The sequence below is a fragment of the Mixophyes fleayi genome, chromosome 4, assembly GCF_038048845.1.
Source record: "Mixophyes fleayi isolate aMixFle1 chromosome 4, aMixFle1.hap1, whole genome shotgun sequence".
In the NCBI taxonomy this organism is placed as follows: Eukaryota; Metazoa; Chordata; class Amphibia; order Anura; family Limnodynastidae; genus Mixophyes; species Mixophyes fleayi.
Window position 1 is genome coordinate 38274489 of NC_134405.1, and position 27310 is coordinate 38301798.

The 27310-nt window shown below is 48.1% G+C and overlaps 1 protein-coding gene across 1 annotated transcript in view; it reads left to right on the forward strand.

The window, feature by feature from the left end:
• The window catches only part of CC2D1A (coiled-coil and C2 domain containing 1A), a 23559-nt gene extending 514 nt beyond the window's left edge, over positions 1–23045 (forward strand). Inside the window, exons 2-29 of the mRNA XM_075206577.1 lie at positions 7893–8019; positions 8243–8346; positions 8860–8925; positions 9361–9489; positions 9567–9861; positions 9959–10077; positions 10167–10239; positions 11483–11554; positions 11701–11831; positions 11952–12024; positions 12158–12306; positions 13815–13902; positions 14020–14192; positions 14276–14398; positions 15039–15097; positions 16022–16138; positions 16227–16300; positions 16378–16436; positions 16535–16586; positions 16664–16763; positions 16881–16971; positions 19016–19147; positions 19486–19538; positions 19621–19681; positions 19761–19887; positions 20667–20743; positions 21900–21947; positions 22047–23045. Coding sequence (XP_075062678.1) covers positions 7893–8019; positions 8243–8346; positions 8860–8925; positions 9361–9489; positions 9567–9861; positions 9959–10077; positions 10167–10239; positions 11483–11554; positions 11701–11831; positions 11952–12024; positions 12158–12306; positions 13815–13902; positions 14020–14192; positions 14276–14398; positions 15039–15097; positions 16022–16138; positions 16227–16300; positions 16378–16436; positions 16535–16586; positions 16664–16763; positions 16881–16971; positions 19016–19147; positions 19486–19538; positions 19621–19681; positions 19761–19887; positions 20667–20743; positions 21900–21947; positions 22047–22073 — 2799 coding nt within the window. The 3' untranslated portion in view covers positions 22074–23045. The remainder of the gene's footprint in view (positions 1–7892; positions 8020–8242; positions 8347–8859; positions 8926–9360; positions 9490–9566; positions 9862–9958; positions 10078–10166; positions 10240–11482; positions 11555–11700; positions 11832–11951; positions 12025–12157; positions 12307–13814; positions 13903–14019; positions 14193–14275; positions 14399–15038; positions 15098–16021; positions 16139–16226; positions 16301–16377; positions 16437–16534; positions 16587–16663; positions 16764–16880; positions 16972–19015; positions 19148–19485; positions 19539–19620; positions 19682–19760; positions 19888–20666; positions 20744–21899; positions 21948–22046) is intronic.
• The last annotated feature ends 4265 nt before the right edge of the window (positions 23046–27310 follow it).

The window sequence follows — 27310 nt, forward strand, 5'->3', positions numbered from 1 at the left end:
CACCTGTGTACCCTCCTGTCACCGTGTCACCACCTGTGTATCCTCCTGTCACCGTGTCATCACCTGTGTACCCTCCTGTCACTGTGTCATCACCTGTGTACCCTCCTGTCACCGTGTTATCACCTGTGTACCCTCCTGTCACTGTGTCATCACCCTGTGTACCCTCCTGTCACCGTGTCATCACCTGTGTACCCTCCTGTCACCGTGTCATCACCTGTGTACCCTCCTGTCACCGTGTCATCACCTGTGTACCCTCCTGTCACCACCTGTGTACCCTCCTGTCACCGTGTCATCACCTGTGTACCCTCCTGTCACCGTGTCATCACCTGTGTACCCTCCTGTCACCGTGTTATCACCTGTGTACCCTCCTGTCACCGTGTCATCACCTGTGTACCCTCCTGTGTACCCTCCTGTCACCGTGTCATCACCTGTGTACCCTCCTGTCACCGTGTGATCACCTGTGTACCCTCCTGTCACCGTGTGATCACCTGTGTACCCTCCTGTCACCGTGTCCTCACCTGTGTACCCTCCTGTCACCGTGTCATCACCCTGTGTACCCTCCTGTCACCGTGTCATCACCCTGTGTACCCTCCTGTCCCCGTGTCACCACCTGTGTACCCTCCTGTCACCGTGTCATCACCCTGTGTACCCTCCTGTCACCGTGTCATCACCTGTGTACCCTCCTGTCACCGTGTCATCACCTGTGTACCCTCCTGTCACCGTGTCATCACCTGTGTACCCTCCTGTCACCGTGTCATCACCTGTGTACCCTCCTGTCACCGTGTCATCACCTGTGTACCCTCCTGTCACCGTGTCATCACCTGTGTACCCTCCTGTCACCGTGTCCTCACCTGTGTACCCTCCTGTCACCGTGTCATCACCTGTGTACCCTCCTGTCACCGTGTCATCACCTGTGTACCCTCCTGTCACCGTGTCATCACCTGTGTACCCTCCTGTCACCGTGTGATCACCTGTGTACCCTCCTGTCACCGTGTCCTCACCTGTGTACCCTCCTGTCACCGTGTCATCACCCTGTGTACCCTCCTGTCACCGTGTCATCACCCTGTGTACCCTCCTGTCCCCGTGTCACCACCTGTGTACCCTCCTGTCACCGTGTCATCACCCTGTGTACCCTCCTGTCACCGTGTCATCACCTGTGTACCCTCCTGTCACCGTGTCATCACCCTGTGTACCCTCCTGTCACCGTGTCATCACCTGTGTACCCTCCTGTCACCGTGTCATCACCTGTGTACCCTCCTGTCACCGTGTCATCACCCTGTGTACCCTCCTGTCACCGTGTCATCACCCTGTGTACCCTCCTGTCACCGTGTCATCACCTGTGTACCCTCCTGTCACCGTGTCATCACCTGTGTACCCTCCTGTCACCGTGTCCTCACCTGTGTACCCTCCTGTCACCGTGTCATCACCTGTGTACCCTCCTGTCACCGTGTCATCACCTGTGTACCCTCCTGTCACCGTGTTATCACCTGTGTACCCTCCTGTCACCGTGTCATCACCTGTGTACCCTCCTGCCTCCTGTCACCGTGTCACCACCTGTGTACCCTCCTGTCACCGTGTCATCACCTGTGTACCCTCCTGTCACCACCTGTGTACCCTCCTGTCACCGTGTTATCACCTGTGTACCCTCCTGTCACTGTGTCATCACCTGTGTACCCTCCTGTCACCGTGTCATCACCTGTGTACCCTCCTGTCACCGTGTCATCACCTGTGTACCCTCCTGTCACCACCTGTGTACCCTCCTGTCACCGTGTCATCACCTGTGTGCCCTCCTGTCACCACCTGTGTACCCTCCTGTCACCACCTGTGTACCCTCCTGTCACCGTGTCATCACCTGTGTACCCTTCTGTCACCGTGTCATCACCTGTGTACCCTTCTGTCACCGTATCACCACCTGTGTACCCTCCTGTCACCGTGTCATCACCTGTGTACCCTCCTGTCACCACCTGTGTACCCTCCTGTCACCGTGTTATCACCTGTGTACCCTCCTGTCACCGTGTCATCACCTGTGTACCCTCCTGTCACCGTGTCATCACCTGTGTACCCTCCTGTCACCGTGTCACCACCTGTGTACCCTCCTGTCACCGTGTCACCACCTGTGTACCCTCCTGTCACCGTGTGATCACCTGTGTACCCTCCTGTCACCGTGTGATCACCTGTGTACCCTCCTGTCACCGTGTCATCACCTGTGTACCCTCCTGTCACCGTGTCATCACCTGTGTACCCTCCTGTCACCGTGTCATCACCTGTGTACCCTCCTGTCACCACCTGTGTACCCTCCTGTCACCGTGTTATCACCTGTGTACCCTCCTGTCACCACCTGTGTACCCTCCTGTCACCGTGTCATCACCTGTGTACCCTCCTGTCACCGTGTCATCACCTGTGTACCCTCCTGTCACCGTGTCATCACCTGTCACCGTGTCATCACCTGTGTACCCTCCTGTCACCGTGTCATCACCTGTGTACCCTCCTGTCACCGTGTCATCACCTGTGTACCCTCCTGTCACCGTGTCATCACCTGTGTACCCTCCTGTCACCACCTGTGTACCCTCCTGTCACCGTGTTATCACCTGTGTACCCTCCTGTCACCACCTGTGTACCCTCCTGTCACCGTGTGATCAACTGTGTACCCTCCTGTCACCGTGTGATAACCTGTGTACCCTCCTGTCACCGTGTGATCACCTGTGTACCCTCCTGTCACCGTGTGATCACCTGTGTACCCTCCTGTCACCGTGTGATCACCTGTGTACCCTCCTGTCACCGTGTGATCACCTGTGTACCCTCCTGTCCCCCGTGTCATCACCCTGTGTACCCTCCTGTCCCCCGTGTCATCACCCTGTGTACCCTCCTGTCCCCCGTGTCATCACCCTGTGTACCCTCCTGTCCCCCGTGTCATCACCCTGTGTACCCTCCTGTCCCCGTGTCATCACCCTGTGTACCCTCCTGTCCCCGTGTCATCACCCTGTGTACCCTCCTGTCCCCGTGTCATCACCCTGTGCACCCTCCTGTCACTGTGATATAACCTGTGTATCCTCCTGTCCCCGTGTCATCACCCTGTGTACCCTCTTGTCACTGTGTCATCACCCGTGCCCCCTCCTGTCACCCGTGCCCCCTCCTGCCACCGTGCCCTTGTCACCCGTGCCCCGTCCTGCCACCGTGCCCTTGTCACCCGTGCCCCCTCCTGTCACCCGTGCCCTCGTCACCCGTGCACACACACCTGTCTGTGTTATCATCTATCTAGCTTTGCCTCTTAGCTGTCTGTAATCAGCATCTGGCTATCTACCTGTATGCAATCATTGTATCCATCTACCTATGTGTGTGTTATCTGTGTAAACCCTCCTGTCACTGTGCCATCACCCGTGCCCCCACATGTCACCGTGCCATCACCCGTGCCCCCACATGTCACCGTGCCATCACCCGTGCCCCCACATGTCACCGTGCCATCACCCGTGCCCCCACATGTCACCGTGCCATCACCCGTGCCCCCACATGTCACCGTGCCATCACCCGTGCCCCCACATGTCACCGTGCCATCACCCGTGCCCCCACATGTCACCGTGCCATCACCCGTGCCCCCACATGTCGCCGTGCCATCACCCGTGCCCCCACATGTCACCGTGCCATCACCCGTGCCCCCACATGTCACCGTGCCATCACCCGTGCCCCCTCCTGTCACCGTGCCATCACCCGTGACCCCTCCTGTCACGGTGCCCTCATCACCCGTGCACACACCTGTCTGTGTGTTATCATCTAACTAGCTTTGCCTCTTAGCTGTCTGTAATCAGCATCTGGCTATCTACCTGTGTGCAATCATTGTATCCATCTACCTATGTATGTGTGTTATCTGTGTAAACCTACCTGTCAGTGTGTCGTAATCTATGTGTACATCTTTGCTTCCCTGTCATTGTTTCCTCTGTCTCTATCTACCTGTGTATGTGTCCCTTTGTTATCATTGCGTGTCTACCTGTTATTGCATCACCAAAGTATGTGTGTGTGTAATAATATTTTACCAGGAAGAAATACATTGAGTCACCTGTTGTTTTCAATTATGTCTTGGATACATAATATACATTTGTGATCTGGTTACTGACCGGTTTGTTACCTCACAAGCATGTTTGTAGAACCACGTTACAGGAGCCTGTCAGGCAATCTGTCCAGAGAGCTAATTGTATAGTATATATCACAGTGGTGAGGGGTTGTAGTTACAGTGCAACACAACTTGGCAGATTGAGTAAAGCCTATTAAGCGTTTTATTGTGAATGTAGGGGGGCTGTACCATACACTACACCCCCATAGTCTATAATAGCCATGAGCAGCAATTGTGCGATGCACATTCTGGTCATGGGACTTAGGGCGAGTATTTGGAATACATTTGCATGTTAGAGTGTCTATTTGCAAACTTAACAAAAAGCCATAAACCAAATGGTTATATTTGAATACTGATGACTGATTAGTTTGTTGTAACCAGTAGCTCACATGTAATACACTTTACAAGTTTACAGTCCAAATACCGTTGTGTTTTCACTTATCCTATGTTTCACTTTTGCAGCACTTTTGTGAGATACACAGGTCCTGTTCCTCAGTGCTCCGGTCATTGCTGAACCGATTGCCTCCTTACTAAACCTCTATTATGTCACCTGATCAAGTTCCCAAGACACGGAACACAGCTAAAGTCCACAAAAGTGGTGACAAATGCATTATTTCAAACTATAGACCTATCTCTTTAGTGCCTATATTAGACAAGTTTGAGCTGTGCGCATACGATGTTCTATCTGGAGAAGGTGACTTACATACTACTTGTGGATTATTTACAAATATGGAAACCGTAGTTGCCCCAGAACAGAGACTAGAGGCTAGGATTGGAGCCAGAGACTGTGATTGTCTTGCTAAGTAGTAGTGACACCACTTTATCGTGTGTTCCAGTACCGCAGTATAGCATGCTCCACAGTTTCAGCAGCTTTCAGTACGGATCTTTAATAGTTTGCTTCTGTTGAACGGTTCGGTTGAAAGCCAGACTGAAACGGACTAAGGACATTTTATTGTTTTGTAGAATCTGCTGACTTGAAAATGATCACGTTGTTCCATGACCTTGTGTAATATAGGCACTAAAGCACTAAAGAAATCTGTCTATAGTTTGATATAATGCTTCTTTTGCCACTTTTGTGGGTCGGGATGACTCTAGCTGTGTTCTGTGTCTTGGGAATTTGATCAGATGACATAATGGAGATTTAGTAAGGAGGAGACAGGTTCAGCAGTGACTGGAGCACTGAGGAATCGTGACTGTGCCTGTCCCATCACTGACATTCCCACCTTTTGAAGCACGTATTATATTTCGACATACACACTTATCTCACATAAGACACAGCAAGTACTTTAAATCATGCACTCGTAATCTTTTGCAATCCCCTTCTTACTGACTGTCCCCTAGCCAGACTTTCACCCCTACAATCTATATTGAATGACTGATTTTACAAAATGTTCTTACACTGCTGCTCAACTCTGTCAGTACTTACATTGATTGTAGTCTGTTGATTCCAATATAAAATACTTCTACTAACATACAAGGCCATTAACAATACTGCACCAACACACATCTCCTTACTTGTCTCAAAATATCTCCCAACTGGTCCCCTAAGAGTCTGAGGGCTAGATTTACTAAGCTGGGGGTTTGAAAAAGTGGGGATGTTGCCTATAGCAACCAATCAGATTCTAGCTGTCATTTTGTAGAAGGTACTAAATAAATGAAAGCTAGAATACCCTCGACTCCTCTCTCTCCTTCGCCCCCCACATCCAATCCCTCGCCCAAGCCTGTCGCTACCAGCTACGCAACATTGCCCGTATCCGGCCCTTCCTCTCCCAGGATGCCACTAAAACTATCATCCACGCACTCATCATCTCCCGCCTTGATTATTGCAACCTCCTTCTTACCGGCCTCCCCCATTCCCATCTCGCCCCCCTCCGCTCTATACTCAATGCGGCTGCAAGACTCATCTTTCTTTCTCGCCGCTCCTCGTCTGCCTCCCCTCTCTGCCTTGCCCTACACTGGCTCCCCATTCCCTACAGAATCCTTTTCAAACTCCTGACCGTCACTTACAAGGCTCTCTCTCAGTCTACTGCTCCCTATATCTCTAACCTCCTCTCCATTCACACCCCTGCCCGCTCCCTGCGCTCGGGCCAATGACCGTCGCCTCTCCTCCACTCTGATCACCTCTTCCCACTCCAGAATCCAAGACTTCTCCTGTGCTGCCCCCCTTCACTGGAACGACCTCCCTCGCTCCATCCGTCTTTCTCCCAATCTGTCCTCCTTCAAGAGGGCACTCAAAACTTACCCGTTCCTAAAGGCTTACCAACCTTCCACCTAACCTCTCCTCCACCTGTTCTTCCCCTCTCTCCTCCAGCCCCCCTGTTCTCTCCCCACTTACTTCAACTTGCTCCCTGTGTGCCTGAGATCTGTCTACCCTCCCTTAGGATGTAAGCTCATTTGAGCAGGGCCCTCTTCCCTCTGTTCTCCATACCTGCTCTTCTGCTCCGTCTTTACTGCATTAGCCTGCCTGGAGTCTCTGAAGTTTTGGTATTTTTTGTTAACCGTTTGTAATGTGTCACCTTGTTTAGTCTACTGTTTGTACTGTGTACGGCGCTGCGGAACTCTTGTGGCGCCTAATAAATAAAGGATAATGATGATAATAATAATAATAATAATAATAACTTGTAATAATTTGCACACCTTGGTTTACCTCTGCACTGCTTGACGGATCTGGCTGTCTGACCCCCGATTCTGTTGGATTAAGATCATCACCTGGCAAATATCTTTCAAATAAATTCTAGTTTTATTGTTAACAGAATCACTGAAACGGCCATAGCACTGTTATAGTTTAAAATCATGTTTGTTACACTGCAAACTGTAAAATCACGATATAGGGACATAGGGAAGGCAGTACATGTAACGGTTTCTACCTAGCAAGCCAAACCAAGGGACTATCCTCCTGAAGGAATCCGCAGGTAGTCGAGCTTGATGTGTGTCTGCCAAAAGCAGGTACACCCCACTACAAGATCAGACCGAGATGGAGACTGGCAAAGTCCCAACAATGCTTGGATTGCTGTGCTGCTTCGGGCCATTCCAATGGGAACCATAATCCCCAGTCAGTACTATCCTCTCCAATGGCCTGAGGGTTCCTGGGGACTTTATGGGTGCTCCAATTCACACACACACACATACACAAGGTAGATATGGTGAAGTTGGCCCCAACGCCTATGGTGGCAGAGGTTGGACTTGTTGTAGTTTATTTTTGTGTAGTGGTTAGTTGACTTCTTATTCATCTTTTCGCTCTGCTTAGATGTATAGATGTACCAGACGTGTCACAAGTTTGCAAGTGGCTAAATCGGGCAGATCTGGCTGTTGGGCATTGAGGCTAGGTGGCTGGATCACATGACGGCCTGCCCATGGGGTTGGCAGATGACCACAGAGTGACCGTGGTCATCTTCTGACCGAATTTACTGCCATGCTCAAAAATAATCCACTAAATCTAATTCTGATCATTTTTCGGGATGACACTCGTTTTGGGCCAATATGCTGATATAATTATGTGTGTGGCCAGCACAGACCGCAGCATCCAAACAGGCACTGTCATTTTTCTACTGCGTTTCAGAAGAAAAGAAAATACTTTGCAGCTTTAGGTTACAGCACCTTTCTGCTCATTGCACTGTTTAGTTAAGTAAGCCCCAATGTGTACCTGCTTCTTATTGGTGTTTCTTCTTTAGACCCTTTCATGCTGAGTTTCTTACTCCTTAATTCTTGCTAAAAAATGCTTTGACCACGTATTGTCCCTGTCTTTGTTTTTCATGTTGCGCTCTCTCTCTCTCTCTCTCGCTCACAGGCCCCGTTCCTTCTGGGTGGTTTTCCTGAGGGTGGCGACTCGGACGACGATGGAACTTTGGAAGCCGAGCTCTTTGCTATCACGGGGGGGAACCGAGCCGCAAACAAGGGGAACCCCAAAGGAAAAAGTGGGTTCCAGAAGTATAATGTTGTATCTTTAAAGAGCACCAGTCACCATATATTGGTGGTATACAGAATATTATACAGTACTACAGACCATGCCAGACTCTGGTCACAGATATACAGTATTACATTATATTGTACTTGAATGTAGTCATTGTACATGTGATTATTAGAAGAAGGGGAGCGTTTCTGTCTCTCAGTAATGTTATTTCTCCCCCTGCGATTTAGCTCCTCTCCCCATGGAACACGTTGAGCGGATGGCAGCTCTCTGCATGCAAGACGTAGAGGAGGATGATGACGAGGAAGATCTGGAAGACGACGAAGATTTGTTGGTTAGAGGGGGAAGAACACGGGAGATGGAATCAATGTTGGAGAATTTTGGTCACATATAAGTTTTATTGTGTGATTAAAATGGTTTCCTACTTGCAGACAACATGTTAAGAGGACAGAATGATTAGAAGGGGGACATTTTTAACATTCTTGGTCAACAAGAAGTATTTTAGGTATTTGAATGTCTGAGCTTTACATGGAGTCACTAGAGGGCATCAAAGGTTAATATGTAAGGAATTGGTGTAATGTAGACGTTTTATGTAGTTGGGCATCCCAACATGGCGGGAATTCAATTGGATGTGGCGCACCGACAGCGTGCTGCGCACATTGCCGGCAATTGCGGTAGAAATCTCCGCTCATATTTTGAGGTGCGAGGGGGGAAAAATGAGCAGAGATTTCTGTGAATGGACGTTCCAGAAACACTTTGTGGCTAATTGAATTTTCCTTATAGCAAGAGATTGCCTGTTGATGTACGTTAAGATCTAATTGTCTGCTCTGTTACCTTACTTTTACAGGCCGAGTTGGATGAAGTGTTGGGGGATGAAAAAGAAGAGCCAAGGATGATGTCGCCAGCCACACAGGTACTTGTGGGGTCTCCGAGCTTATATTTACACAAGTGTGGTCTGCCACATAGACACGCAGTCCTAGCCATCTTGTGTAGTCAGTATTCGTACTATCTATTCACTGGGACGTCTCTGCCTGACAGAAAACCGGGAGAGAGTGTTTCAGAAGGACGACCAATCTCAGGCTGCACTAAGGAAATTGTGGCTCATGATTGGCCTTTCCGCTCACTCCCCCGTCTTACATGGTCATTTAAAGATGGCGAGCTGTATTGATCTATGTGCGTTAAAGAAAAATGGCTGCATGTAGCAGCCCCTAGGCACTCCATTTAGGCAGGGGACACATTAGCAGTATAGTGGTAGTTCAGCTTTACGGGCAAAGTGTCGGGGAGATCTGGGAGTGGGGAATGGAGCGGCTGATGTTCAGACTTTACTAAACTCCCTGGTTTCCCTCAGACCGCTCCTTCTGCAGCGAGTATGGAGAGCACGCTGACGGAGCGTCTGTCGACCTATAAACAAGCTTTGACGAATGCCAAACAGGCGGGAGAGGGAAGCAAAGTGAGGAGATACGAGAGAGGTGTGAAGGTACGATCCAGCGATGTCTGTACTATCTGTTTCTTTCTCTACTGCCCACGGCCGACCTTCTGCTCTCTATCTACCAGTCTCTGGAGGACATGCTGCGAACTGTAAAGAAGGGTGGCTCTGTGTCTGCTGACGACATCCCTCCTCCGGTGGCTGTGGGGATGAGCACCAGCACTCCTGTACCCCCGCCTGCTGTTCTCCGTACACCAGATCCCCCTACAGATCCCACACCTGCTGTGATGAACGGCATAATCCATCAGCCACCTCCGCCGCACAAAACCCCTCCGGTGGTGCCTGCGAAACCTCAGAGTCTTCCGCAAGCTGTGACCTCATCAGCGCCCGTCAGATCGTCTGCTCCGGTCATTCCTAGCCCAGGTAGCCGGAGCCGCGTACTTGTATCATAGCTACGGCAAACGTGACGTCTCTCACCTCCCTGTTTAGGGTATCAGCTGGTTGATGTCTGTCATTGCAGTGTCCGACGGGAACAAGGCTCGAGTCCTGGAGCGGCAAAGGGAATATAAACTGGCCGCTCTGCAGAGCAAGCAACATGGAGACTCCGAGCTGGCCAGCAAGTATTACCGGATAGCCAAGGTGACCACCAATACTGTCGGTTGGCATACTGTACTTCCCCCTGTCTCTGACCTATGTACTGTGCGCTCACTCTCCTCTTCCTCTTACAGTCCCTGGATTCCATGCTGTCAGCGCTGGATTCCGGACAGACCGTGGACTTAAACAGCCTCCCACCCCCGCCAGGTGAGACGCGGACGCTTCATTCTTGTTGACTTGTGTCACAGATCGTAGGCTCTCTGTTGGCTTGTATTTGCACTGAGCTGTTCCCTATGAATGTTTCAGGATTCCATCATTGAATTGTAACTACCTCCTGGACACATCGGAGGCAAAAGTTTTGTTGAATTAATGTTCAACTTTACCGGGGGCTAATGACATCACTACAGTGGCGGATCCAGGGGGGGGGTGGGCGATCGCCCCCCCTAGCAGGGGCTTGCTGCCGGCGCTGCACATTATGTGCAGGTCCATTCAGCTGTGACAGGCAGGGCCAGCGTGCTGCCCGGCCGCTCTGATTGTGTTTTAAACACAATCAGAGCATCTGGGCAGCACACTGTCACTGCTGAACGGACCTGCACATAGTATGCAGCCGCCGGCAGCCTCAGATGTCAAAAAGGGGGCGGGGCCTAAATCGCCCCCCCTACATCGCCCCGGGTAGCAGTATTCTCTAGATCCGCCCCTGCATCACTGAGACATGAGGCACAAACTGCCACGTGCCTCAGAGTTGTCACTAGCTCTTAGCAAATTAATAGGCCAGTGTTGGCTAACCTGTGACATTCCAGGTGTTGTGAAACTACAAGTCCCAGCAATAAGCTGCTATATATTAGCAAAGCATGCTGGGACTTGTAGTTTCACAACACCTGGAGTGTCACAGGTTAGCCAACACTGGAATAGGCTGTATTCTCATGATTATTCATGATCAGCTGACAAAATGTCTGCCTCCCTGTGAGCTGATGACAGGTGCAATTTAACCCCTTAATGACTGTATATTATTTTGTCCCTCAACCTATTTTTCACATATTTGCGATGATTCGGGTTCACCAGGAATAACAATATAATTTTTACTTTATACAAGCGAATTGTCAATAGGGCTTTCTTTTGGTAGCATATGGAAATACATTTATTTTTAATAAAATATATATAATAAATATATGTTTTAATAGAAACTCAAAAACTTAATAAAATTATGTTTATTTAAAAAAGTTTTGGGGGTATATTTACTAAGCTGCGTGTTTGAAAAAGTGGAGATGTTGCCTATAGCAACCAATCAGATTCTAGCTGTAATTTTGTAGAATGTACTAAATAAATGATAATTAGAATCTGGTTGCTATAGGCAACATCTCCCCTTTTTCAAACCCACAGTTTAGTAAATATAGCCCTTGATCTTTTAATTCTATTCTTTATCTCCAACATGTATATGTGCCTCCTACAGTAGCAGAGTTGACTCCTAGTAAGCCATTGGCTCTCCAGTCTCCATTGAGCGCAGAATCCACCTCATCCTCAGGTGAGCGTTGTGCCCCCTCTGCTGGTCATGTGGGGGTACTGCTGTGCTTTATATGAATGTTCTGAACTATTACGTTAGTTATTACAGTATACAGGTGCTTCCTTGTCTCCCTTTCCCACAAATTGCGCATCATCTTTTTCTGGCAGGTCCGCCTGCACCACCTAAGGACACCCTGGATGCTCTGCAGCAGCGGATGGAGAGGTACCGCAGTGCTGCGGAGCAGGCGAAGGAGAAGGGGGACGACCGCAAGGCACGGATGCATGAGCGCATCGTGAAGGTGAGCGTGGGAGTCTGCGTTAATACATTGGTAGCCCTGCCACTTGCACACAGACACGGGCACGTTGCTTTATATTGTGCCATTTGCTGTAAGTATACTGAGCTTATTCTCCTCTCGCAGCAATACCAAGATACCATTCGGAGCCACAAGGCTGGGAAGCCTGTCAATCTGGCTGAGCTGCCCGTGCCCCCAGGTCTGTATGCCCTGAGCCTCTCCCGGGCTCTCCCCGTCATAGAGGTGACCGCTGTTCTCTATTTCTCCATCCTATTCCTCACGTCTCTGACCTGCTTCTCCTCACTCCATAAATGACCACTATTCCTTTTCAGGTTTCCCCCCAATCCAAGGAACAAACGAAATCCCGCAAGAGCAAAGTCTGGTTGGTGTATTGGAGACGGCTATGAAACTGGCCAATCAGCAGGACGGAGACGACGATGACGATGATGATGAAGGGAAACCGTCTGCGGGCTTACAGAAGGTGATAATAAGGGATAAAGTCACTCCAAACACACTGATTACTATAGCACAGCCTTCCTTCATCGCATCCCCGCTGACCCCCCGCATGTAGCCTGGTCACCGGGACAGTGGAGAAGAGAACATTTATATCCCCCTATTTTCCTCTCACTATTCATGCTTCATACAAGGAGCGGTTCAACTGATTTCCACACTTGTATCTCCCCCAATGAGACTTTCTATAATTCATTTCTAGGTATACTGACCGCATAGGAGAGACATAGTTTACACACACATTACAGATCTTATCTCACCATGAGGTAACCAGATAGACAGGCAGGATTTGTGTTTAAGTGTCACAATGAGGATCGTTTCTGCATATTTAAGGTGGAATTCCATTATGTAACTATGGGTAATCAATAAAGATTTCCATGTTTTGTGTTAATGTAAAAAAAACAAATGGTGGGCAGGAAAAATTTGCTGTAACCCATAGTAACCATTTTTAATTATTTTTATTATTTTTTTGTATTTGCCTAATGTGAGTGTTTTAAGGGTTAAAGGATAAAAATATTCTGGTTAAAGGATTTTAGCCAGGATCTGTGATGGGGGCTAGTAAGTTGGCTTGCAGAGCTAGCTATTTAGTACAGTTCCATCATTTGTTTTCTCATCAATGGGGTTTTGATCATTAGCTTGGGGGTGTGACCTAATGAGGGGGCGTGGTAACATAATTAGGGGGTGTGGTAACATAATGAGGGGGTGTGGCAACATATTTATTTATTTTCGTAGCACTACCTGACAAATGAGTTTGAATCTGTTGCTATGATTTAAAGTACCTTTATCTTGGCACCAGTTTTCATTAATGTCCCAGAGATAAGTAATATAAAACCACTATGAGTAATATTAACAAATACATGTAAAGGATTCAGAAGAGAATAGGAACACTGTTCATAATCCTTCGATTACTCTGCGGGGAAAATTGGTGAGTCTAATACAATGATGGACAACCTGAAACAGCCCAGGGGACCCTCTAAACGTCAAAAGGGCCGCACATTGTCCAGTAATAAGATAAAAAAGTACATTTAATCAAAGAATAATTACATATCAGCAGGCATTTTAAACAGGTGTTACAAGCTATAACAAACAGATCTGACCATAGAGCAGGAAGGAGCTGGGGGCCGCAGGTGAAGGCTCAGAGGGCCGTAAACGGCCCTAGGGCCGGCTGTTCTCCATCACTGGTCTAACACCTCTGAAAACTGAGGTGAACGGTTTGCAGTGAGTTACATAATGATGTTACATACACTGTCAGATATCTTAACTACTTCTCATAGGTTTACATTTTTGTTGGGTTTTGTCATTTTGCTTGTTCAGTGGCAGCCATTTTGTGGGGGGTGAACCAATATTGATAACAATGCAGACTATCCATTCACTGGCAGAGTACTAGGTGGCCTCTGACAAAATGGCCGACGTCGCAGCATGTAGGCGACATTTTCACTATAAGCAGTTTATAGCTGTATTGTGTCTGTTTCCTTACAGCCCGCTCCACGCCCAGGATCCCTGACACAGCCGCAGCCAGCAGCACCCAAGACCTCTCCCTCCAAGAGTCCCAAACTGTCTGGGAAAGGTTTGTGTCCAGTATTTCCTATTTTATTCCACTACCCCTCACGCTCTTGTTCTGGTCTTTTTTTTTTTTTTTTTTTTTACCCACAATCCTTCTCTTTCTCATCCCCGTATCTTGCAGCCGCGCAGCAGTTACAGTTTCTGGAAGGGAGGAAGAAGCAGCTAATGGCTGCCGCCCTCCGCTCTAAACAACACAGAGACATGGAGGGTGCCAAAATGTACTTGCGCCAGTCCAAAGGCCTGGACCCCATGATAGAGGCGGCTCGGGGAGGCCTGCCTGTTGATATCACCAAGGTAAACGTGGCGACTGAGCGTTGACGACGTGTGTTGTAACCTCCTCTCCGCACGCGAGCTGACTCTTCAAACTTGTCCTACAGGTCCCGTCTGCCCCGGTGAACCAGGAAGATTTTAATCTAGACCAGCAACGCAAAGGTGGCAGCGCAGCCCAGAGCAGCGACAAGTATAACAAACTGATGGAACAACTGAAGAAACAGCACGATGTAGGGGCCATATTGGGGGTGGTGGTGGCATTTAAAGGGTACTTTTAGCCTAATCCCAGTAGAGGCAGCCATTTTGTGGGTTGTATCAATGCTAAGCCTATTGATCTAGTAGGAACTAGTGACTTTATCTGAGGGATAAAGTGAGTTGGATAACTGGGGTGCGGCATATCCCTCCCCAGGCGGATCACATCCAGTTTGGACACGAACGTGTCGCTAACGTGTAGCCATATTAGACCGTGATCCCATCGCTGGCTCCATAGATGATGACCGGCTTTTATCAGTGCTTTCTGCAGCATATTATTAAATAAGCCTGGATATGTTTTTTAGGTGTGTTTGATTAGGGTCTGAGCACATTATTCGGAGGAGGGGAATGGAGGCAGCAGGAAGCCACAGACTGAGCAGGGGCAGATCTATACCTTTAGTTAAAGAGGGTGTGCAGTTTCCAAACCCCTCGTATTCCTTTTGGTCACCACTTTGATAATTCCTTTTTCTACCCTAACGATTTGTAGCCCCATGTCCTCCTCTGTTTACCCCCTTCACCCCCCAGGTTCATTGAAATCCAAACACGGGACTTAGAGTTCCCACTAGCCACATTCATGTAATTATCAGGCTACTGATCCTATGTATCTTCTTCCCTCAGATGTGTATGTCATCATCTCAGCAATTTACCCATCTGGGAAACATCACAGAGACTGCAAAGTGAGTGCTTGTACTGCTTGGGTTATTGTCCCTATATGTGGGTGTTTTCCTTTACAGTCACGTCTTTCCTATTCTGCCTTATTATTTATAAATCTGCTTTTCCTGTCGCTCTCCTCCAGTTCTCCATCTCTGGGATAGAGATTTCACAAGTTGAGAACTTGCCATCTCCTGCTTCTTCCTTCTCCATCTCCTGCTTCTTCCTTCTCCATCTCCTGCTTCTTCCTTCTCCATCTCCTGCTTCTTCCTTCTCCATCTCCTGCTTCTTCCTTCTCCATCTCCTGCTTCTTCCTTCTCCATCTCCTGCTTCTTCCTTCTCCAGCTCTTGCTTCTTCCTTCTCCAGCTCTTGCTTCTTCCTTCTCCAGCTCTTGCTTCTTCCTTCTCCAGCTCTTGCTTCTTCCTTCTCCAGCTCTTGCTTCTTCCTTCTCCAGCTCTTGCTTCTTCCTTCTCCATCTCTCTTGCTTCTTCCTTCTCCAGCTCTTGCTTCTTCCTTCTCCATCTCAGAGTACACACGTGACCATCTCCTGCTTCTTCCTTCTCCATCTCCTGCTTCTTCCTTCTCCATCTCCTGCTTCTTCCTTCTCCATCTCCTGCTTCTTCCTTCTCCATCTCCTGCTTCTTCCTTTTCCAGCTCTTGCTTCTTCCTTCTCCAGCTCTTGCTTCTTCCTGCTCCTGCCTCTTCCTTCTCCAGCTCTTGCTTCTACCTTCTCCAGCTCCTGCCTCTTCCTTCTCTAGCTCTTGCCTCTTCCTTCTCCAGCTCTTGCCTCTTCCTTCTCCAGCTCTTGCTTCTTCCTTCTCCAGCTCTTGCCTCTTCCTTCTCCAGCTCTTGCCTCTTCCTTCTCCAGCTCTTGCTTCTTCCTTCTCCATCTCGGAGTACACACATCACCATCTCTTTCTCTCTGTGTTGCTCTCTCTATATTCAATAGGTATGAGAAGCTAGCGGAGGAATGCATGAAATACATTGAAATTGTGAAACAGGCTCATACTCGGGGTCTCCCTGTGCCTCACTGTCATTACGAGGAGAGAACAATCAGTGTAGTTAAGTGAGTAAGTCTGTTGTGTAAATTGAGCTGATAAAAAAAAATACCTGGGTACCCCAGCCACGTTCTGACTCTTGTCTGCCCCCTGCAGGATCTTTCCGGAACTGACCAATACGGATCTTGTATTGTATGTGAATAAAGCAGTGAATTTACCCACACCCTCAGGTAGATCCAGCTGTCTGTCATTCCGTCTGTCTTACTCTCTGCCCGTAATCTCCTCTGATACAGCGCTGTATTTGCAGGATCTTCTCCCAGCGATATGGACACCTTTGTGCGCTTTGAGTTTGCTTATCCCAGTCTGGTAAGAGGGACGGAACAGGGGCTGCAGTGTATTAATATATTCTGAGTGTCCTTCCTTTGCTTTTTGTTTATATATAAAACACTGTTTCCCCGTTGCAGGAGGAAGCGCAGAGAGATAAAACTAATGTGTTGAAGGGAACCAACTCTCCAGGTGCGGTGCGGTGTATTGTGGCGCTGTGACATGTCTCTATGCTTAGGACTCACTGCACTGTCTCTCTCTGTCTCCAGTGTATAAAGAGAAGTTCAATCTACAGATTAATCGCAATCACCGCGGCCTGAAGAGGGCGATACAGGCAAAGGGGGTCAAATTTGAAGTCATCCAGAAAGGGTAAAGGAAGAGTATTATGTGTTTTTGTGACACAGCGCAAGATGCATGCACTGGTACAGCACATGATATCTTGTATCAGCCGTTAATACATGTGTGTCTTGTGTGCTGTGTCCATAGGGGGCTCTTTAAATCAGACCGTATGTTGGGGACCGCGCACCTTAAGCTGGAAACTCTGGAGTCCACTTGTGAGATCCGTGACATTCTGGAGGTGATACACCCAGACCTCTCTCCGCTCTGTGGTCCCCCCTCACTAATCGTGTGTGTGCTCTGCTCCTACTCTCCCCCCCCCCCCCCCCTCACTGATTGTGTGCGCTCTGTTCCTACTCTCCCCCCTTCACTAATCGTGTGTGCGCTCCGCTCCTACTCTCCCCCCTCCCCCCTCACTGATTGTGTGCGTTCTGTTCCTACTCTTTCCCCCCCCCTCACTGATTGTGTGCGCGCTCTGCTCCTACTCTTCCCCCCCCCCTCACTGATTGTGTGCGCGCTCTGCTCCTACTCTTCCCCCCCCCCCCACTGATTGTGTGCGCGCTCTGCTCCTACTCTCCCCCCCCTCACTGATTGTGTGCGTGCTCTGCTCCTACTCTCCCCCCCTCCCCCACTGATTGTGTGCGCGCTCTGCTCCTACTCTTCCCCCCCCCCTCACTGATTGTGTGCGCGCTCTGTTCCTACTCTCCCCCCTTCACTAATCGTGTGTGCGCTCCGCTCCTACTCTCCCCCCCCCCCCTCACTGATTGTGCGCGCGCTCTGCTCCTACTCTCCCCCCCCCCCTCACTGATTGTGCGCGCGCTCTGCTCCTACTCTCCCCCCCCCCTCACTGATTGTGTGCGCGCTCTGCTCCTACTCTTTCCCCCCCCCCCACTGATTGTGTGCGCGCTCTGCTCCTACTCTCCCCCCCTCACTGATTGTGTGCGCGCTCTGCTCCTACTCTCCCCCCCTCACTGATTGTGTGCTCTCTGCTCCTACTCTCCCCCCCCTCACTGATTGTGTGCGCTCTGCTCCTACTCTCCCCCCCCCCTCACTGATTGTGTGCGCTCTGCTCCTACTCTCCCCCCCCTCACTGATTGTGTGCGCGCTCTGCTCCTACTCTTCCCCCCCCCCCTCACTGATTGTGTGCGCGCTCTGCTCCTACTCTCCCCCCCCCCCCCTCACTGATTGTGTGCGCGCTCTGCCTCTACTCTCCCCCCCTCACTGATTGTGCGCGCTCTGCTCCTACTCTCCCCCCCCCTCACTGATTGTGTGCGCGCTCTGCTCCTACTCCCCCCCCCCCTCACTGATTATGTGCGCTCTGCTCCTACTCTCCCCCCCCCCCCCTCACTGATTGTGTGCGCTCTGCTCCTACTCTCCCCCCCCTTCCTCCTCACTGATTGTGTGCGTGCTCTGCTCCTACTCCCCCCTCCCCCCTCACTGATTGTGTGCGCTCTGCTCCTACTACCCCCCCCTTCCTCCTCACTGATTGTGTGCGTGCTCTGCTCCTTCTCCCCCCTCCCCCCTCACTGATTGTGTGCGCGCTCTTCTCCTACTCCCCCCCCCCCCTCCCCCCTTCACTGATTGTGTGTGTGCTCTGCTCCTTCTCTCCCCCCCTTCACTGATTGTGTGCGCGCTCTGCTCCTTCTCTCCCCCTCCTCTCACTGATTGTGTGCGCGCTCTGCTCCTACCCCCCCTCACTGATCGTGTGCGCGCTCTGCTCCTACCCCCCCTCACTGATCGTGTGCGCGCTCTGCTCCTACCCCCCCTCACTGATCGTGTGCGCGCTCTGCTCCTACCCCCCCTCACTGATCGTGTGCGCGCTCTGCTCCTACCCCCCCTCACTGATTGTGTGTGTGCTCTGCTCCTTCTCTCCCCCCCCTTCACTGATTGTGTGCGCGCTCTGCTCCTTCTCTCCCCCTCCTCTCACTGATTGTGTGCGTGCTCTGCTCCTACCCCCCCTCACTGATCGTGTGCGCGCTCTGCTCCTACCCCCCCTCACTGATCGTGTGCGCGCTCTGCTCCTACCCCCCCTCACTGATCGTGTGCGCGCTCTGCTCCTACCCCCCCTCACTGATCGTGTGCGCGCTCTGCTCCTACCCCCCCTCACTGATCGTGTGCGCGCTCTGCTCCTACCCCCCCTCACTGATCGTGTGCGCGCTCTGCTCCTACTCTCTCCTCGCCACTTTGTCTGCCCTGTGTCCCTCTGCTTACTGTTACCCTCATAGCCTCCATCACTACTATTTATGATTCTCCCCTCTTTTTCACAGTCCACCTTTTTCTCCTAGATAATGGACGGCCGCAGACCCACGGGGGGCAAATTGGAGGTGTGTGTACGAATTCGTGAACCCTTCTCATCTCAACAGCTAAGCAGCAACACAGAGAAATGGCTGGTTGTAGACCCCATCGCTCTTCCTCCGGTAATAATCGCAGACACCTTGTCAAATACCTAGTACTACCCCTTGAATTACTCCCCCAGTGGTGATGCCTTTACAGATAATATCGGATAAGTATGAAAATGCTTTTCATGTATTGAAACAATGATCATTTGGTTATTGAAAAACAGTTTGTGAGGGGTTACAGTAATCAAAGCAGGAGAGGATGAGTGCATGGTTATCCGTAATGTATTGAGTGCAAGAGATGTTTAATGTGGAGGCAGAATTAAACTTGACACCAAAAGCAAACAGACTTTGGGTGTATGTATTACTTCTCCCCTCTTCCCTGCCTAAATTAACACTTTTGTCCAACTCTCTTACAGGCCCCTGTGCCAAAACCCAAACAGCCAACTCCAAGTAGATCTGCAGCCAGTAGGTGGGTACAGAGATAAGGTGATAAGTATAAGATGTAGTCCTTATCTTCTCCCCTCTCACTGTCCCTGCTCCCTCTCTTTCAGTAGTCCAACCCTACACAGCTTGAGCGTCTTGGCCTTTGAGAAGGAGAAGTTGGAGAAGAAGGTAAGAGTGAAGTTGAGTGGGGCTCTGATCGCTCTCCCCTCCACTGCGCACTCTTACACGTCTCCTCCTCCTCTCACAGATTCACGAGTACAGACAGCAGCACCGCACACCTCCCAGTGACCTCGTCACTCTGCTTAATGATGTCATGCAGCGCAGCCAGCAACAGATACAGCAGCTGCGCCAGGGAGGACCTGCTCTCCGGGCTGGTGAGACGCCGTTACAGACTCTTAGTTATCGCTATGGGTGAAATGTCTAAATGTTCAGCAAAGAAATCACTCCGGTTCCTCTAGGTGTTTTCTGTTTGCAGCTACTGTGAGCGATAACCATAGTAAATGTTATTTTGTGCTTAGACAACCTGCACTCATCTGGCTATCCCAGAATGGCCTGCTGGCACTTGTAGTTCCACCACACAAGGAGCGCTACAAGTTGCCCGAGCCTGGCTAAGCCTCCTGCAAATCCAATGCAGATTTCTCAGATAATTTGTCAGTGGCCTCTATCCAAGGTAAGGCAGAGAAAGCGTGTAGCATTTGCCAGCATGGCATTGCCCTCTCCTGAACCCATCCCTTCACAAGTCTACGGAGGTCACTATTATTCCCCCCATACTCTAGCTCCGAAATCCATCAAACTTTAAAGATATAAATTACTTCTCTAGCAAAACAGGAAATACGACGCCCCCTGCTGGAAGCCCACAATATGACCTAAGCAGGACATGATTGTGCTATAGAATGTCAGTCTGATCCGTGAACGAGTTGATTGAAGCAGTGGAATGAGTTTTATGGCTGCATTCTAAAGACCACTATTTCTTTGAAAACTAACCATATAGGTCACTTGATGTTTTGTCCGTTTTTAAAAACCTGATATCTCCTTTTATTGCTTTAATTAACCATGTTCTTGCTGTCTATAACCTTCCCAACATTCATCGTTCATCTCCAGAATTTGTTTTCTCATCATCCTTAATAACACTCTTCTTTTCCCTCCTTTCCAGAATATGTTTGTCAGCTGGAACGGTACCTGCAGTTTTATTCTGACTCTGCTCGACGCCTTGGTCAGGAGGGAAATAGGGTAAGTGGATGTTGGAGTAGTACAGTGATCTGGGTTCTAGGGGTGCCCGAGCCACCCTCAGATCTGAGATACTCAGGTGGCCTCTGCTGTATGTGGCCATAGACATTCTGACAACACATACAGCCCCGTCTTCCTTTTCAGCCCTGGAACGTCTGGTTTATATGCATTACCAATTTGTTACCTGTGTTCGGCATTTTATTATCAAGTTCTGCAACACAGTTAACTTTTTTTAGAAGACTAACAGGAGCATGTGCAGCCCTCACAATATTTTAGTAAATATAGTATCGTCATCTGTGATCATTCAGAGATTACAAAGAAACTAGAAGCACTCCAGGGGGTAAATGTATCAAGCTGAGAGTTTTCATGCGGGTTAGAAAAACAATCAGATTCTAGCTATCATTTATTTAGTACATTCTACAAAATGATAGCTAGAATGTGATTGGTTGCTATAGGCAACATCTCCACTTTTCAAACCCACCAGAAAACTCACCTTGATACATTTACCCCCAGGTCTCAAAAGTTTGCCACAAATTATAAAAACAAAGCTTTATTAAATATTAAATAAAATGTGATCATTTGAACCAGAGAGAAATAGGTGAATATACTGTATATAAAAGTAAAGTGTGAAAAAATAAGTAGAAAAAGTGATTAAAATATAAGTAGACCCTGTGGTAGGGCTAATAATTCTTGTATGCCCCAAATGAAGGACCTCACAGGATGTTGAACCAATTAAAGTATATTAATTATGGAGTTCCTGGTCCATTTCCTTATCCTGTGGTCCTATGTGGCTATCCTTGTATGTGGATAAAATATACACATTATATGTCAGGTACCATGCCTAATATTGGTTATTGATGTATTTGTAATCACACAAATATATCTATTATTTGATGAATTGTAGCCATAATGATTTTTATTGCTACATATTATTTAAGTGTATAATCCATAGATGAGTCTCAGTAAACGGCTATTTCATCCTACTCTTTAATGTATTGAGTGGGTACTGTTCTATCGTTTTCGCCTACATTGGCATAAAACACCTACGTATTAGGAGTAACCCACAACATTCACACATTAAAAGCTTATGTACTAATCAATGGCATGTATACTGTAATGTGCTACTCTGTGTTCATTGTCCGTTTCTTTCACCTCACAGGAAGCAGCCAAGGAGGCGTTGTATAAAAGGAATCTTGTAGGCAATGAGGTGTGTAAGAAAGGGTTGGGCGTGTTAGGTTCTGTAGTGAGGGGGGATGAGAGGACATTGTAGAAGCCTCTAACTCTTGCTCTTCACTTTTCTCTTCAGCTGCAAAAAATGAAACCGCCTAGATGAAGAAACGTCCAGATACGGGGTTCACTGTTTACGTTCCCCTCCCCATGATAAGACGGGGGCACAGTGCCTTAATTCTCCCGCACACACTCCTGTATGCCATCCGTTGTGACAATCAGACTTACCCAGCACTTTCCAAGATTCCGATGCACGGCTACAACAATGCACTAGCAATAGCTGTGAGTGTGAGCGTATGCTACAATCCATTCCTCTTACTACAAGCATGCGTCTTTTCTGCACCGAATCCTAACACTACAAAAGTTCACTGTCTGTGGCCATCCTGTCTTCGTTCTCATCTCATCAGCTTTTTACATGAGGAGGAAATTAATTATATATGTAAACAATCATCTGCTGCAGTGATTAATAATAAAGAATTAAAACAATAGGCCAGCCATCATTTCATACACATCACCCGTCTTGTGTGTAAATGTGGGTACCGAATTCACATAACATGGAAATGACGTGTTCACAAGCTACCTCAGCTGAGTATTGTACATGCATATATGTTTTTTCCGCACAATGTGTAGATAGTGATCCGACTTAACATTATGCCGCATTGTCGCCTACACAGAGCGGAGTCAGCCATTTTGTGGGTGAACCTTTTACTAGGAACCAGTGACACCACTAAAGCAGGAGGTTTTGTAAAGATGCTACGCGTAGTGAAATGGTGGACGCCATTATCACGTTACAAATAACGAGGAACATATTTTCTCCCAAATAATTATTTCCTCGTGACTCCTTGTTCTTGGTGAAAGTATAAGCAGCATTCACTAAAACATTAGTTCAGCCTACAAAATGGCTTCCTCCGATATTGCTGGTTCCCAGGGGTAGGCTGCATTCTCACAAAATGGCTTCCTCCACAGCACACTGTATGCAGGAGACTAACACTCTTAATAAATACTATGCACTGTGTAGTTACTGTATGAGCTATGTGTTAGCGTACGAGTTTATAGACACAATAAATACTATATATGACGCAGTGTATCTCAGCTGTTTACTGTTAACTTCCACATCCCATATTATAAAGTATTTACGCCCGTCCGGCTAAACTTCATCGCCATGTGTAATACAGATACTTTAAATAGGAAAAATAAAGGCACTATTTTATATTACTATATATCAAACGTTGTGTATTAATGAGACATCTGGCAGACTTTCTTTACAGAAATGTAGTCGGGATTATATGATTCATACACGGGATTTTACAGTAACCAAGTTTCAGCTTTTTGACCTATATGACATCCCATCGAGATAGGAGGAGCTTCAGGTGTGGGGAGCTAGTACTTTGCTTTACAAAGGAGCTGCAGTACAAAACCTTAATTCATGCACTCATCATCTCCCGCATCGACTATTGCAATTCCCTCCTTACTGGTCTTCCCAAAGTCAGACTTGAACCCCTACAATCTATTTTGCACGCAGCGGCTAGATTGATTTTCCTTCCAAACCGTTATTCCTCTGCTGAGCCACTCTGTCAGTCTCTACATTGGTTGCCTGTATATCAACGAATCCAATATAAAATTCTTCTACTAACATACAAGGCCATCAACAAAATTGCACCGACATACATTTCCTCACTGGTCTCGAAATATCTCCCCACTCGATACCTCTGTTCTGCACAAGATCTACATCTCTCCTCCACTCTCATCACATCCTCCCATTCTCGGTTACAGGATTTTTTCCGGGCGGCACCCACTTTGTGGAATTCCCTACCTCGCACAGTAAGACTTTCCTCTAGTCTTCAAACCTTCAAGCGTTCACTGAAAACCCACCTCTTCAGACGAGGTTATGATATTCCTCAACCATCATCTTAATTTCCCTAGATTACCCTATTACCATCCTCTACACTGCTAACGTAAGACAACAACCCTCTGACCAACATTGCAACACACACAGCCCACTCAGTACTTTTACCTTTGCAGTCTAGCTGGTCCATTGTGCAATATGATGTAGCACATGCCCTTGTGTTTCTAACTCCCATTGTCCCATAGATTGTAAGCTTTCGAGCAGGGTTCTCTTACCTCTCTGTCTGTATGTATTACCCAGTATTGTCTTATCAATGTTTGTTCCCAATTGTAAAGCGCTAGGGAATTTGCTGGCGCTATATAAATAAATGTTGATGATGATGAGGGTCAGAGTAACACTGAACAAAAGATTTTACCTTCACGGTTTACATCTGTGGGGGGATTAGTGGATGTTTAAAGGAAGATTATACTGAAATATTACCTATTTTGATATAAATAAAGGTCTTGAAAATTATTTACTTATTGATCGATCAGGCCAAGGCAAGAATTCTGAGATATTTCATGTTTTTTGGTCAACGGGTGGCGCTGTTTTGCCTTTGTGTATAACAAGCACCTGAAATCTCAAGAGAAAAATTGTGTTTTTTTTGTTTTTTTAAAAAAATTAACTTAGAATTAACCCCTGGAGGGTGACCCGAGCTTCCCAGATTCCTTAGATTGTACGCTCCTTCGAGCAGGGCCTCCTCTCCTCCTGTTCTCCACCACCTTAACTCTGCTCTCCAGCTCCTTGTCTCTTCCGTGAGGCCCTTCTACCCCTCTCTCTACCCCCGGGGCCTCTCACCTTTCATCTAGCTGTACTTTGAGCTTCCGAGTTACTGTGCTTTTTGTTAACTGTTCCTTGCTGTCTCACCCTGTACCGCGTTTCTGTCTGTCCGTGTACGGCGCTACGGATACCTAGTGGCGCCCTATAAATAAATACTACTAATAATAATAATAATAGTTTATACCAGTAAAAAAAAAAAAAAAGCATTAAAATTAAGACCATTGAATTAATAGTATGTGAAAACACAAATATCACATTTAAACACAGTTGTGATGGTGTCGGGTGACAGATCTGTCTCCATTTTTCATCAGAAGTCTCAGACATAATCCTGGATGAGAGAAATTTCGGGCCGTGTTCTGTTGCTGGTACATAGAACTTCAGGGCTTTCTGCCTAAATAGAGAACTATTAAGCAGCTATTTGCCACTTCTGTTTAACTTTCAGGCTGCTGAGGTTCCCCAGTTGTCTGTGATACTAGATCTTATATATAACATGGATTACGTCACCTTTTGGGTGGGAACTTTTACAAACTAACAAACTCCGCTTGCTTCCTTTTACCTAAACAGTTGAGGTCTGTGACAAGATTGGCTGACCTTGCCACGTTGATCCACCTCACTTTATAGGGGTGTCAGTGTTGTCAGCAACTCACTGCAAACTGGTGGCGCTTGGCCAAGCCAGCCACTCACTGACCGAGTGCCAACAACATGGGGCCCACATTAGAAGCAGTGTAATCTGTGCCACCAGCAGGCTCCTTCACCAGAACCAGAAACTGCTCATTCTTTTGGGGTAGTGTGTGGGCGAAACAAATGACAATTGGGAGGTCACGGAGACAAACGTCTCACAGGAACAAGCAGAATCTTAGTTGTGATCTTCATTGCCTCTTATAGCTGTTATAAGAACTTAAAATGCATACTAACACCACATGAAGTGAAGGTAGTGATGTTGGATAACTTTACATGGCCGTCTAGCCCTTCTTTAATACAACATAGTTGGTGAAACTTGGGTGTTTTGGCCTTGGAACACTGGAGATTGTTCTGACCTGTGGACCTCAGAACCATTACCTTCTGCCCTACCTCAAAATTCTAGTGCACGTGGCATTGGTCATACTAAGTGCTTGGTCTGCGCTTTTAGGAGCTCAGTCAATGCAAGCCGTATGAACCTCTGTGATTGTATCCTGAGTGGCCAGCTCCCCCTCCCACCACATAGCCATAGACACCTGCCAATAAACAAACAGCAGGTGTGGCTGGTACTGCTCCCAGTTCCCCCTCTAAAAAAGTAAAAAATGCTTGTGCCATCCACTTCAGAGTCCCATTGACTCACTCACACGATCAGTGTGTTGTTCCTCGTGGATCTGTAGTCTGGCAACAATCGTGATGGGCCAACAAACTGTCCACATTCATTGGCCGAGATAGTTTCTCAGGACTACATCGATTGGTAGGCCATCTATTAGTATCACGTTCCTGACTCGCTGGTCAAGAAATACCCTAGCTATGAGCATTTGCTGTCGGACTCCGTTTAGTATGGTACTTTTGCCAGTTCAACCCTACAATACAGCGGGGTCAAACTTATCATAGTGATTGAGCCAGTCCTCTCCAACGGGATCACTTTTCCAAGTGACTCCACCAAATAGCCTCCTCACTGCACTCCGTTGGGTTGTCTAGAGTGGGAACAGACTCTATTGACTTATGTCCATTGCTCAAGGAAGTCAGGCTGCCAATCTTGGCTTGGTGTCCTATGTCTAGGGTGCTTGGGCTGTGGAGCTTCTGGTGGACACTGATACCTTCCAGGGACAGGATGGAGAGGTAGCTGGTTATAATTACCTGAGTAGGTGTGCACTTCCTTGGGAGGGGTGCGAGCAGTAGAGGGATGTTCCACTGTTCATAAGGGCCATTGGGACTGAAAGTGTGTCCGAAAGGCCACATACTGATCTGCTAACTGGGTAACTTCTCCCAATGTGGAAGGCTATCGATCACACAACCATTCCTTCACCTGCAGTGTACACATGGTCAATGGGACTGTTCCTGGCAAAGTATGTCCTTTAACTCTTCCATTGTCTTCGTGGTGGCTCCATCCACCCATTTCACCATGAAATTTGGTTTTCAAATGCTTCATGGGTGACATGGCTGTCCTTGGTTCTGGAACATTTGTCTGTAAATCTCGGGTGGTGGCAACACATTTTAGATGCACGCCTTATACTTTATCATAGTCCACACCGTCCTCTGGGTCCAATCCCTCACGCATCCTTTTAGGATAGAAAACAAATTCTTCACCCGTTCTGTCTTTGGCAGGTCATGGAATCTGCAGGGCGACACAAACACCTGCAATGACTTTTAAAATCTCTAGTGCTGTAATCAGATTAGGAAAAGCCCAGGTACCTCTTTGGTGGATACAGTAGGTCGTGGGCCCCTTTGTTGCTCCATGTCTGGAGGTCAAGTAATTGCTATGGCTAAGTTGCATGAGCTCTTAACGTGTCCAGCAGGCTCCTTTGTGAAGTTACACAGTCCTTGAGTAAAGGGGTCCGTACATCCATTTCCAGCCTTCGGAGGACCAGCTGCTTTGAGAGGGCATTGTCCTCCAGTTGGTCCTTGCAGGTCCTAGATGACGTTTCTCCCAGCTAACTAGCACCCTCCTCATCTTCCTTGTTGGGGAAATATCAATGCCCACTGCACCTCGACATCTG